The sequence below is a fragment of the Sinohyriopsis cumingii genome, chromosome 1 (assembly GCF_028554795.1).
Source record: "Sinohyriopsis cumingii isolate HCF-2022 chromosome 1, ASM2855479v2, whole genome shotgun sequence".
Taxonomy (NCBI): Eukaryota; Metazoa; Mollusca; class Bivalvia; order Unionida; family Unionidae; genus Sinohyriopsis; species Sinohyriopsis cumingii.
The window spans coordinates 54,691,573-54,705,392 of record NC_142961.1 but is presented as its reverse complement, the minus strand read 5'-3'; the positions used below and the strand labels follow the sequence as shown (position 1 = coordinate 54,705,392).

General features: G+C 36.5%; 1 protein-coding gene across 6 annotated transcripts in view; it reads left to right on the top strand.

Annotated features, from left to right (window-relative positions):
• The first annotated feature begins 5,302 nt into the window (after nucleotides 1-5,302).
• The window catches only part of LOC149806892 (uncharacterized), a 227,810-nt gene continuing 219,292 nt past the window's right edge, over nucleotides 5,303-13,820 (top strand). For all 6 annotated transcript variants that reach the window (XR_016421237.1, XM_089959185.1, XM_089959176.1 and 3 more), the window contains exons 1-2: nucleotides 5,303-5,531; nucleotides 12,499-12,807. Coding sequence is in view for 5 of the 6 variants with exons in the window: in XM_089959185.1 (XP_089815311.1) it covers nucleotides 12,556-12,807 (252 nt within the window). In the remaining variant the exon portion in view is untranslated. The remainder of the gene's footprint in view (nucleotides 5,532-12,498; nucleotides 12,808-13,820) is intronic.

The window sequence follows — 13,820 nt, the reverse complement described above, 5'->3', positions numbered from 1 at the left end:
TCATCGATGATCGTATCGAATGGTCAAATTTAGTTTATCTCGCAGTGTCTCGAGTCAGAAGAATATCTCAGCTGCGGAGGGTTTTCATAGACTTCACAGAAAATAATGATCAAATTAAGGAAACTAACGATGATATAGTAAGAAAAAAATTAGTTATAAACAATGTGACAAAATAAAAAGAAGCACAACTATGATCTCGATGCTGAATGTATGACGACATTGAAACAACGACAAAATAGTCATTGTGCGAGCTGTAAAACAGTAATGTTGTGGCAGTATTCAAATAATAATCCAAGACAATTTACCGTAGTTACACGTGAAAATGTGATGCTGACCTGTCTTGAATGTAATGGACGTCGAGGTGCTAGTTTACAAAAGTAAATGCAGTGGTAATTGTGTCTTCAGGAATTGCTTGTAATTGTTCACGTACAAATTAACGTTGCAGAGCAGTTGAATCTAATGTGTAGATTGCAGGTCTACCGTTAGATCTTACCACGCTAGAAATTGTATGTGTCGTAATACTCCAAATAGGACCAGTTGCTCTTTTTTTTATCGCCTTCAAGTTCACCGGGTTCATATAAATACCTGACAGTCACATTACCTAATACTGGTTGTTTTGAAAATTGATGTCGTTGTATTGGCATATGTTTTTTTTTTGTAATCGCATTAGTAGGTTTCATGGCAGTTGTTCGAGTAATTTCATTATTTAACGCATCTATCACACTTGGTAATTTTGCAACCCATTCGCGAGATCTGATATCTTTCTGAATTATTTCATTTGGATATTGATATTCAAATAATCGCTCAGCAAGTGTTCGATTAAATCGCTCAACAATTGCCTGATCACGGTGAATTGCAGTATGTTCTCGTCTGATTTTTTTGTTTTGTTTTTTTCATCAGAGATGATAGTGCACCAAGAAATTCCTTGCCAGGATCAACCTTTAGCATCTGTGGCCATCGCAAGGGTCCTCGTTGATAAATTCGTTCAAAAGCAGATATAACTTCAGCTGCTGTTTTAGTTGATAACGGATCTGCTTCCTTATATCTACTTGCAACATCAACGACAGTTAACGCGTATTTGTATGTACGTGATTGACTTCGACCAATTTTAATAGTAGCATGTGGTAAAAATAAAATATCTGCTTGATGAACTTCATTAGTAATGTTGACATCAAAATGTGCATGCTGAATTTTTATCGGTGGTGGAAGGTAAATTTGCCTAATTGCCTGTCGTGCTAATCATTTCGCAGCAACTTAACGTGTAACATTTACTGCATCAGCATGTTTACCAATCGCTGATCTACCCCTCCAATATCCTCTTTGGGCTATAATAAATTGATTCCTTTATTTTAATAATCGGATGATTAATTACCGGCTTCTAATACTATTTACCTTTCATCGCAGATCTTACCTTCCAATTTGCTAATGATTCTCTAAAAGATTTACTTTTTATGGAATTTGACGAGTGAATTAACTTCATATCTGCAATATGTCGTTGTTGTTTGTTGATCTTTATTTTTAATAAGCTACATCATGAACGTGACATGTTTGATCAATCGCATTTATTGGATACTCTCCAGGTCTTGGTGATCTTGCTCGTCAAGTCGGATATCAAGTCGAGTTCCAGGACCACAATAATTATATCCAGGAAGATGTTTTTCTTCTGTGTATTTAGCCCATGGAGTTCCTGGTAATTTTTCTAATGAAATAGCTATATCACCGCCAATTTTATTATTAGAAATAAATTTATATTTATTTGTACCACATTTTACACATTTACCTGTAAGTACACGCTTTTTATTTATTATTATTATTATTATTGTTGTTAATCCACTTGTGGGGGTGGATGCTCTACATCGAACACAGTATGAATCCATATTATTTGTTATATTTGTATAACATGGATGTCATTGATTTCTCAGCGACACGAAAACAAGAGCCAGTCAAACATATTTCAGCATTACCGAATTCCATTAGAATGATAATACTAGGTCCATCCGGATCGGGTAAAACATAATTATTACTTGATTTGATAATGAGATGGCTCAGGTGGGATAAGTTGTATTTAGTAACTCCGTCAGAGATCAGAGATGTTACGATGTACTTAAATATTTTAATGAAAACGCAAAATTGTTGGACGAAGAGGGTAATGCTATTATTGATTCTTTCACTGATATTGATGAAGCCCCATCTTTAGATGACCTCGATGGATTATTAACAATCTCGTGGTATACGATGACGTAATGCTGGACAAACAATCAAATCCAGCTAGAATATTTTCTCGAGGCCGACATAAAATTTCTGACGTGATTTATGTTACTCAGCGATATTCACAAATACCTAAATAAATCGGAGATAATTGTAATATTTTAGTTGTTTTTTAATTGAGTCGATACACATATTCTGCGAAACATTCATCAGACTTGGTGTTCAGGAGATATGGACATGATTAGGTTTAAAAACTTCCTTTCAAAAGCACAGTCTACTCCAGACGGATTTATAACAATAGATTTGCATGATCATCGATCGCGATATCGTATAGGTCTTGATAAAATATTTGGTTGAGAGATTGATACAATAATGATTTATTTACTCACACATTTATAGCAGCAGGGTGAGACCACAAATAAGCGTCACCGTGGGTAAACAAAACACACATAAGTTGAAAAAACACGAACGACAAAGATAGAGTAACCCAGTTAGAGAAACTCTCAGTAAGTTAGAGGCTCTGGTTTGACGTTATTAACCTTAGTTTTTTTCATTTTCGTAGGAAGCTTCATTTTTCAAAAATGGACCTTCCAGCAAGTGGTCTGTTCACCCTCTCTGCTGCTGAGGGAGTGGTTTACAACATCTGTTTTAGACCACTCATCATTCCATGCCGAAATAGCTGTCATATACTCCGACAACTGACCTAACCAGATTGGATGTCTCAAAGCCAAGCGGACCACCTCATTTAAAGTGATATCCATTGCCATTGGAAGTTTCTCACTGGCATAGACCTTAGCCAGCAGTTTTGTTGTTGCTTCCTGGCGACGGAGATGTGGAATAGGAATGCTGAGTACCAGACAGGTGTGCAATACTCGGCTGTCGAATAACAGAGGGTCACTGCTGATGTCTCGAGTGTCTGAGCACTAGTGACACATGTTGAGCCAGACAGTTTGCTGAGTAGGTTATTTCGAGTGCTCAGTTTTGCTGGAGTTTTCTTCAAGTGGTTGTAGAATGACAGTGATCTGTCCAAAGTCAAACCAATGCATGCACCTCTGGAGAAAAAGCACCGACGTCAAGTATGAGATTAGTTGCGACAATACTGCCGCCGGAAGTCAGATGAACTAGATCAAAATACTCCAGAGGCATTTACCGCAGCAGAACTTGAAAAGGTGCTCTCCAACATTAAATCAAGCAAATCAGCAGGATACGCCGATATCCTGCCTGAGTTCCTGAAGCATCTTGTCCCGAAAGCAAAGATTTGACTCGCCCGTTTATAAAATCTGGGTTGTTATGGAAAAGTGCATGCCAACTTTGTGGTGTCAGATAAAGATTATTGTGATCCCTAAGCCTGGCAAAGATCCCCATACTCGACAAATCTCCTTGATTTCAGTCTGTTTTAAGGTACTGGAACTCCTGCTTCTCCAAAGATACGGTTCGGACTTGGAGAACATCATAATTGTTGAGCAGGCAGGCTTCAGACATGGCAGCAGCGCATGCGATCAAGTCTTTGCCCTGACTGCGTTTGTTGAGAACGCTTTTCAGAGGAACATTAAACTGGAGTTGTTTTCCTTGATATAACAGCAGCATATGACACGGTTTGGCATGCAGGGCTTCTTGCTGAAGAATTTCCAGAGTATTGTCTCGCTGGATCCTTGAGACTATCGAAATGTTCCTTCGCGGCAGGCGCTTCAGAGTGCACATCCGAGAGATCGGTATCTCGTGGATACGTCAGACTAATGAACTCTCACAGGGGTCTGTTCTTTCTCCATTTATGTTCAATATTTGTATCAATGACTTGTCTGAAACAGAGTTGCGCAAGTTTATGTACGCAAATGACATTGATGTCAGGACCCAAAGTCACTGGTTTACTGAGCTTGAGGAGGTACTGAACAAGGATATGGAGGAAATGATGGACTTCTTCAAGAAATGGCGCCTGCAGCCAATCACAATCTTCAGCGTCTTTCACCTTAACAATGCAAATGCGAACTATGAGCTTTGCATCCTCCTCAATGGGCGGCACATGCAACATGTCTGTGTCCTACACTTGGGGAAACAACTTCGGTCTTAACAGCTAGAGGTGAAATTTTCATTCCGAGTACGTTTTGTTATAAAATTTGCTACCAGTGAATTATTAAAATCGAAAATCCGTCTAGTTTAAATAATATTAACTTTAGTGTTTAGTATTGCAGTTGAAAAAAATGAACATAAAAGTTGCAACCTTACAGGCCAAATCCATTGGTTTGAAAATTAGGAAATGGCTCTGGTCTGAACATCTATTGGTGAAATTTTCAATCCGAGTACTTTTTGTAAAAAAAAGTGCTGCCAGTATATTGGTCAAATCACAAATCGCTATCGCCAAACAGTCTAAGTTTCTCTCAGCTCAAAGAAATATAAGATGAACAATGTGATGTAAACAGAGCCTAGTCAGTGAATGCTGGCAGGATTGAGTAAAAAAAGATAACCAGATCTGGCATATGCCTCCATTTCGCAATGTATAAAAAAACAAATGATCTTCTCAACTGCAACGTAGTCACTCGCGCATTGAGCACGCCAACGTCAAGATTGTGCAAGAGCTGGCAAATTTAAATCATTTATCATCGATGCAGATGAAATAGAATTTGCCAGACTGGATAATCATTATGTTTGAAATATAACTTGCTGTCAGTAATATCTACAGCAAGTTTAGTGTGAATCTTACAGTTAGTAATGCCAAATATTTCTTAAACTCTTCCTACCCCACCCTATGTACGCTTCATACCGAATTTATTAATGATAAACCCTTCCTCGTGTCATATTTAATCGGTTTGATTGTGTACAATAATATCACGATGATGTAGCACCAAAATGGTTAAGAGCCAGATCTAAGTGGTTTCATGGTTGCTAGTGATATGCATTTTTGAGTTTCTTGTATGAAAATGCAAAATTGTTTGTCATATAAGTATTTGCTATTAGCAGTCTATTCTTTATTATTAATAATTTTTGTATTCCTTATTATTTTATATTTCCAGAAGCAAATTTCTTTATATGGCCGGAATCTATCACCTATTTATAGTCGCAGAATGGTACATTAACAAGTATAGGATATAACCGGAAGGGAAGTAACTCTAACAAATTTAACATACACCACCTGAAAAAGCGTTAATTCGAAAATGTTAAAGTCAAAACATTCTGTAACTAACTAGAAATAAGTTTATAATGATACATATCAGTAGTCAGTAGATTATTCCGCTTTCCATGATTTCATCCTTTCAAATCCTGGTAAAATTTGCTATTCAGATGTACTTCAGCAGGCCACCACTCTGGGCTATAAAAACAACGATAAGGTGATTTCATGTTGTCAGAGATTTCGCCGTAGTTTATTGATAAAACGTCAGGTTCCTGTGATTAAAAATAAAAACCCACATACGGGGGGTTCGTTACAATGAAAATTAGGAGTATCTGTCAGTGAATCAATGGATGGGAGTTCTAACCTATCCCTTGATTCATTGACGGATACTCCTAATTTTCTTTGTAACGAAGCCCTATGAAAATGAACCTACACAAAAACCATAAAAGTTCAAGTCACACGGGTCATCTAGGCATTCAGCACCAACAGTTTCAGTAACGGTTGTACCATTAAGTGGTAACTAATCACTTCATTTGGATTCTTATTCATCTGCATTCCTTTCGAAGATCATTATTTCGACACCCCGAAAAGTGCATACGGCAAAATCAACATTTTTGGACAAAATGAATATAAAGGTGTGATCAGATACAATCCGGATTGAATGTAGCGCACTGTGATGTCACAATAAAAGCTACAAATATTGATTAAAAAGATTGTACCACCCTATATTGTGACTATACCACTCGATGTACTCTTTTCCTGACCCAAGTTTAGTACATGGCCACCTCTGTAAAAGACCATTGAGATCGATAATTTTCGTCAGAAAGTTTCTTGATGACAGTTAAGGTGCAGAGCATTCAACAATTAGGAATTAATAGACTTTGGTTAAACAAAATTGGTGTTCAATTTTAAAAGAACAATTTATTTTAAAATGAGTAAATGCACATACATGACTCATGTGACTGTTAGTGTTACTATAGTAAAAGTCACACAGGTCATGTAGGAATTAAACACTGATTATTTCACTAATTGGTGTCGTAGGGAAATGAAAACGTGAACAAATTAAAAAGTTTAACAACTTCAATTAACTTGTAGGCCAGATATCTATGGTTTTAAAAGATTGGAAATTTAATTTGCATTTTATGCCATGATTGGTTACAAAGCCTGATGATCTTAAACGTAAATGCTTTTCCTGCAAAAAGGAAACTTTTCTGACACAATATATGTCTTCCAGTCACTTTGGAAAATACAACAATCCATCAGATTTCATTGCTTTTATTTAAGTTTGGTGCTGACATCCAGATGTGTTAATGTTTTAAAACGTAAAGATGAGATGCCATGTTCTAACTATCAATAACTTTAATATATGCAAGTGACTACTGTGAGGTCTTAACACAGAGTGGTATCAAAGTAGAAGACACCTGTAGATAGTACCAGTAGAACTATGACTCGTGCACAGAGGGTTCTGATTGGTCAGCTACACATGTATAATGTTACATCTCTCTTATAAGAAAAAGTTTTAATAAACTTTTAATACACTGTCTAAACTTATAAGCCATTATAACTAATACATCAAAATCAAGGACGTCTTTGATAGTAATGATTACAGTGATCAATGAATAAATCTCTGAGACAGACTGAGAGTGCACTAAATATTTCAAAGATCCTTTTGCTTGTTTGATTGCTATTTAATGTGCACTCCTGGTCCATATCTTGAATTACCATCTGTGCTTAACAACAAAACCATAAATTTAATTGTGTTACACTAATGACTATTCTACTAGCTGACACTCATTGCTTAGCAACACAACCATAAATTGTGCTACACTACTGCTGTGAGTACAGGATTTCAGAACTGTTTGTTATCCAGGATATGTCCAGGTTTAGGAAGTTACTGATGTTATGCTGACACTATTGTCTTTGGTTTTACTAGTCTTCCAGAACATGTGTGATCTCTGCTTTGCTGACAGACTTTTGGGATTGTTGCATCAGGCTCAGGCGTACTTTGGCTGAAACTGAGATTCCATTGATACTGAAATTGATTTACTGGCATTTGCGGGGACTGTTAAAGCTGTTCACAGTGTTTTCAACCTGAGATAGGACGCACTTATATTATATTGCAGGAGGGGTGTTTCATTAGTTTTCATGAGCTAACCTCTGTTGTTACCATAAATGGTACCATCTTTAGTGTGAACTGAGTATGACCTTTCATTGTGTCTTCTTATTACAATGGCAGGTTCCCAATTTTGACCTTTCAATCAAGCTGATTCCCCTTCCTTAAGTGGTTTTAGTGGTTTTGCACCTTTATCAAAATAGTACTATCATAATAGTACTTTGTTTTCTTCTTATAAAGTATAATTTTCTTTTTGACCTCAGCGTTGTTGGGTGTTTGAGGAATTAATTTGTGGGTTGTTGGGAGAATTTATTTGAGTTGACTCCCCATCAGAATTGTGCTGGTGATTACCCGATATCAAGAGCAGCGGCTTGATACTCTAATATACCAGTAAGTGGTTCTCAGCTGTCAGCTTTTGCTTTTGAGAGAATTCTCTTTACAGTTTGAACTGTTTTCTCTGCTAAGGCCATTAGACTGAGGGTATGTGGGACTCGATGTAACATGCTTAAAGTCCCATTCTTTCATGAAGTTTGCGTACTCGCGGGAAGAATAGCTTGTTTGTTTTCGCTGACAATGACTTTGGCATACCAAAGCACATGAATATGCTTTTCATGTGATTGATAACAGTAAAAATAATTGTAATTGCGAGTGCCTTAACTTCAGAGTAGCAACTGAAATAATCTACTACAACAGTATACTCTTTATAATAACATATAAATAGGTCTGTGGTGACTTTTTGCCATGGGTATTCAGGGACATTATGGGTGATGAGAGGTTCCTTTTGGTTAGAACTTCAGTGCTCTAAGGAGATAGAGCATTTTGACACTAAATCAGAAATGTCAGCGGAGATTCTTGGCCAAAAAAGGACACATCTGGCTCTTGTCAAACACTTCTCAATACCAAAATGTCCTGAATGTACAGTTTCTAGCATTTACTGCCTGAGGACTTGTGGTATGACTATTTTGTGACCTTCCACTATTAACACATCTACAACTGATAGTCAGAGGTCAAGCTAGACTTAATTGTAGGGAGAAGTGACTTCTTCTTTTGGACAGAACAGGGTGAAGTGAGAGCTGAACAGGGAGAAGTGGGAGCAAATCAAGACATGCAATATATATATATATATATATATATATATATATATATATATATATGCATTTGTGTTGTTTTCTTTCTCATATTCAAATGAAGTGCTCTATTTCATAGTATGCATATTTGCATTTACCATTGGTTTTAAGAAATACCTTAGGTTGAAGGGGATGCTTTATGCCTAGCTTTTTGAATAAATGCAAGGGTATGATGTTAACTTATGAGCCAGTATCCAATTTAAAATCAATAGAAACTGAATTAGGACCTACCTCTATGTCTGGGCATTAGCAGTTATATCCTTTTTTACACTGTCAATATATAAATCCTCATTTTGATGTTCTTTGTTAATCACACCATTTTTGATCTGCAGACTTTATCAAAGTGATTAGACCGCTCTGGTGGCCTAGTGGTTAGAGCATCTGTCTTGGATGCGGGATGTTGTGGGTTTGATTCCCAGCTGAGTCATACCAAAGACTTATAAAAATGGCACTAACAGCTGTCTTGCTTGGCGTTCAGCATTAAGAGGTTAATGTTAGGTCTGGTCGGCCTGGTGTCAGGATAATGTGACTGGGTGGGACATCATGCTACATGTCTGCAGCTTGATGCCACAATGCTAGACATCACTATAAACTGCCACATTGTAGACATTGTAGTGATATGACTGAAAAATTGTTAAAGCTATGTTAAAAACCTAAATCACATCACATCTCAAAGTGATTGAGTTTATGACACTTATTGTAAGTCTTTCCTTTTGTGGGGCACTTGTCCTGGCTTGAATGTGATTTGTATCTGCAGTTTCCACAGGTAACATTGATGCTTCATCTGGAAAACGTGGCCCATTTCTTCTTCGGCTGTAGTTCTTTTGTCTGGGCCTGTCATTGAATTGTCGCATGTACTTCCTGTCTGGCTCATGCAGACATGGTCTGGAGCTGCTCCTGGGCATATTCCTGGCTTGAACTGATGTTAATAGTCCTTTCCAAAGTGAACATTTCATCTTCGTTGATTAGATTTTCTCATGACTTTAATGACGATACCTCAAAAACAATTCTGTCATGAATCATGTTATCTTTGCCTTTGAAGAGACAGTCCTTGGCCAAGAGTTTCAATGAAGTCACATATTAGTCGACTGTGTTGGAGCCTTGGATTTCATTGTTAAACTTGAATCTGGCAAAGACTGGATTTAATTTTGGTTGCATGTGATGTTTGAATTTTGTAAAGCGCATTGATGGGTCCTTTTTTTTCATCTGTCAGAGTCCATGTGCTGAAAATATCTCTACCTTTGTCGACTACCCAAAAAAATAGAATGCAGTTGGCTTTGACCCCATCTCTCTTTTGATTAATTGATCCATTAAATATTAATTCACAGTGCTGTTGGAATTCCATGATGTGGTAAGGTTGGAATTGTCCCAGTCCATGGTAGGGATTGGCACACCAGAAAGATCCATTTTGAAAGTACTATTTTCAAATGCTGAATTTTCAAAGTTTCTAATGTTTTTGTGCAAAATCTTCCATGGATTGTAAAGTTCTTGTTTCAAAATATCCATTTTCGATCCATGTGCTATTCGAATTATGTACACACTTCTGACACCATGTCGTGTGATTGCTTTTAAACATGAAGGTGAGACACCCTATTCTAATTATCAATAACTTTAATATATACAAGTGACTACTGTGAGGTATTAGCACAGAGTGGTATCGAAGAGGCAGTCATCTGTGGATAGTACCAGTGGAACTATGACTCACGCACAGAGGGTTTTGATTGATCAGTTACACATGTATGATGTCACACTTTCTTTGATGAAAGGTGCTTTGCTTTTATTGAAGATTGTAATCTGCTTGCTTTGATAAAGGGTGCATTTGTTAGTGAAGTCACTGCTAAAGGACAACTTTGAAGGGCCAAACAAATGCTTTTTTTCATATTTTTACAAAGTTTTATTTGAAGTTTCAGCAAAACTTTTTTTCCAGGTACATTTTTAAAAAAAGAATTAGCTGTCCTTTGGTATATTGTTGCCATTCCTATTCCTGTCTTCAAAGTCTGGTCAATTGTAGCATATCTGGTAGCATGACTATTTGAGTGTATCACCATATACCGGTACACTACTCAAGCCAGATGTCAGTATAAGCAAAATTTGACATAACAAAGCACCTTTAAGATAGTTTGTCAATATGAACAAAGGATTTGTTTATGTAACAATAGATTCTAGTGCATTTTATATCCAAGTTTGCGGCTTCCTTCAATGGTGCTTTTGAATTTCTCAACTACAAACCCAGGATTGTATATATAAGTTTAAACAGCCAACAATGTTGTTGCAAAAAATATCACCAGATGGTACATTTTGTTGCCAATAGAAAAAATAGCAATTTGTGACATTGGCAAAGGCCAGCACGATCCCTGAATAATCTTTTTACACATTATGTTTCATACTTTTAAGAAGAAAAAATATTTTCTGTGTACAAGAAAAATACAAATATAGGAAATTTTAGGATCCATGCCATGATCATATTATATCTGAATTCATGTTGTAATGGATCATGCTATAGCAGGGTCACATTGTATACTGATGTACCAACAGATGTGGATGAAAATACAAAACATGAAACATTGCAACATTTATTTTCTTAAGGTGGAATCAAGAACACTGGAGAAAGTTCAGCCAAAAGTATCTGCTTGCCCAGGTTTCTTTGTCAACTGGTCTAACTTGGCTGTTAGATGTGTGTAACTGAGTGTTCTCAGTCCCACTTGTGCCTCTTGTGTTTTCTCTCCTTACCTGAGTCATAATGAAATTTTGTAATATTTTTTAACCATGTTCTAAACATGTCATAGTAGGAGGACACTTTTACATAATGGATTTTGGGTTACTAACCCGAGATAGGCGTGGGGGATATGTAATAGGAAGGCATTGAGATTGGCCATTGTGAGCAATGGAAGTAAATCCAACCTAGCATTAGACTGGAACTGTTTGCTAACCGACATCATTCAGGTTGTAGGATGGAGATCGGAGTCCACATTCTTTAGCTTTTATCTCTGAGATCTGTCATCCCAGAGGGCCCAATTCAATCTGGTAGGACTTACATCTGCAGTTCAACAGGTCACCCTTCCAATTTGATCAATGGCATCTTAAGAGGTGGCTTCATAACTTCCGCTGGAATTGTGAGGTGGGGTGGGGAATTTTATCACCTTTTAGTGATTTTGGTGATCAATGATGCCAACTAAGTATGGTAAGAGATACCAATGTTTCCTTGTAAAATATGTTTCTTAGAGAATACTTACCCAATCATAATACACATACACCCTCCCAGCCTCAATGCAGTTACATTCATAGAGAGCGTACCTTCCACTCCAGTAGTAACTGAGGTATTATTAGGCTTTGCTGCCAAGTCTTATAGCTAAGGGGAGGTCACTCTGCCTGGCTACCACATAGGCTGGCAGACAAGTTTAAGCTCCCTTTAGCTAAAAGTAGTATCTGGGAGGGCTGGATTTATGAGGTAGTATTAGTACGCCTATGGTATTACGATTGGGTAAGTATTCTCAAAGAAACATATTTAACTAGGTATAATTGGTATCTCTTACCATACTCTGGTGGCATCATTGATCACCAAAATTGCTAAAAGTGAAAAAATGCTTTAGATACCAATTAGTTTACATAAGAACAACTTATTTTGCAATTGAAAATAATTTAAATTTTGTTGTTGTGTACAGTTTTTTGCCTTGAAACCACTAATGTCTGCGAGTTTAACATTTTATAAGTTTTATAAATTTGGGGGCTACAGTTCTTAAAAAAGGAAGAAGCAAAAGAGTATAATTCAGCATTAAATCAACCTTTATTTGTTTGAAAAGAAAATCTAAGTAAAGAAGGGATGGGGAATTTTAAAAGAAATGCATCTTAATAATGTGTAAATGTTAAATAGGAGCCAGATTCTAAACAGAAAATTCCAGTGCAGTTCTTTAGTAAACTTAAGTATTATTTTCTCATTTTCATAGGACATTTCTTCAGTGCCATAGCAGATATTTGTATCCATATGGGAAAAGCATGCAAGAATGGCAGATGATGATGAACATGACCTTGACCTTCCATTAATGTCTAACAGCAGAGATATCCATATTCATCACTATGTCCTTGACCTTACCTGTGTATTTGAGGAAAAAAGATTCAAGGGTTCCATCACACTTTTCTGTGAAAGTCAAATTCCTGATGTACAAAGTGAAAAATTGGTGACAACAGTAATCAAGGAGCAAGATGATGAGAAAGCATGTGATGACAGTGGTGCTGCTTCTTCTCACTCTCTACAGGTAAGAATTTCACAGAAGTCAGTAATTGATCTTATGGAGGTATCAGAATAGACTGGATTAATAGGAAGTTAGATCATTGGAAAGCTGGGAGTAACAGTACCCTTGAAGAAAGTCAGGAGCAGATCCAGAAATATCAGGGGAGTGTATAAACAAGTTGGCAAGGGGTCGTTGGGATGGGACCCTAGTGACGCTCAAGATGCAAAGCCCATGGAAGCTCCAGAATTTTAAATATTTCCAGGGCGTAATTTTAACCATCTAACTGTTCAGAAAACTTATTTTAGAAAATAATCTTGTTGTTTCATGCTTTTTTGGGAAGGGTGGGGTGGAGTAACCAGATCAGCCCATCTTTCAGGATCCACTTTGGAAAGCCATATATATATATATTACCATATTATAGAGTAAGGCCAGTTTAAAAGATAAGATAAGAATTCTTTATTGCAGGCTCCAAGTTCCATATGTTCAAGTACATATTTCTAAATTAAAATTTGTTTATTTGAAACATTAAAAAACATATGAGCTGTTTATAAAAATATAAAAACACATATACAGCTAGTGAATGCTTTTAAAAAGGTGGTTTACTTTGAAGAGTAGGATATTGTATATCTTTAAAAAATTAAAGATGAGATAATAAATAATGTGATATCACATTTTTATTGATTTTGAAGTGAAACAAACTACATGCAAGGGACTGACCATTTAATTTGGGTGGGGTTACAAAACAAAATTTCTATCCCTCAAATAGCTTGAAAAAAATATCCTTTTGATTTGTTGAAAAAGTTCTATCCAACATATTAACTGAAACAAAAATTATTTCAGGAAAAAATAAATATCAGGGTTGGAAGAAAAATCCCAGGATCCCCACCCCAAGGAAATTAAATACAAGTTGTCAGACCTAGAGAAGTTTGTTTGGCTTTAATAAGGACTGATCATTTTGAGAAAAGGTCCTCTGATTTGTAGAGCAAAAAGACCTTACTCTGCCAGTCATTTTAGCTAGAGAAAAATAATATATTTTA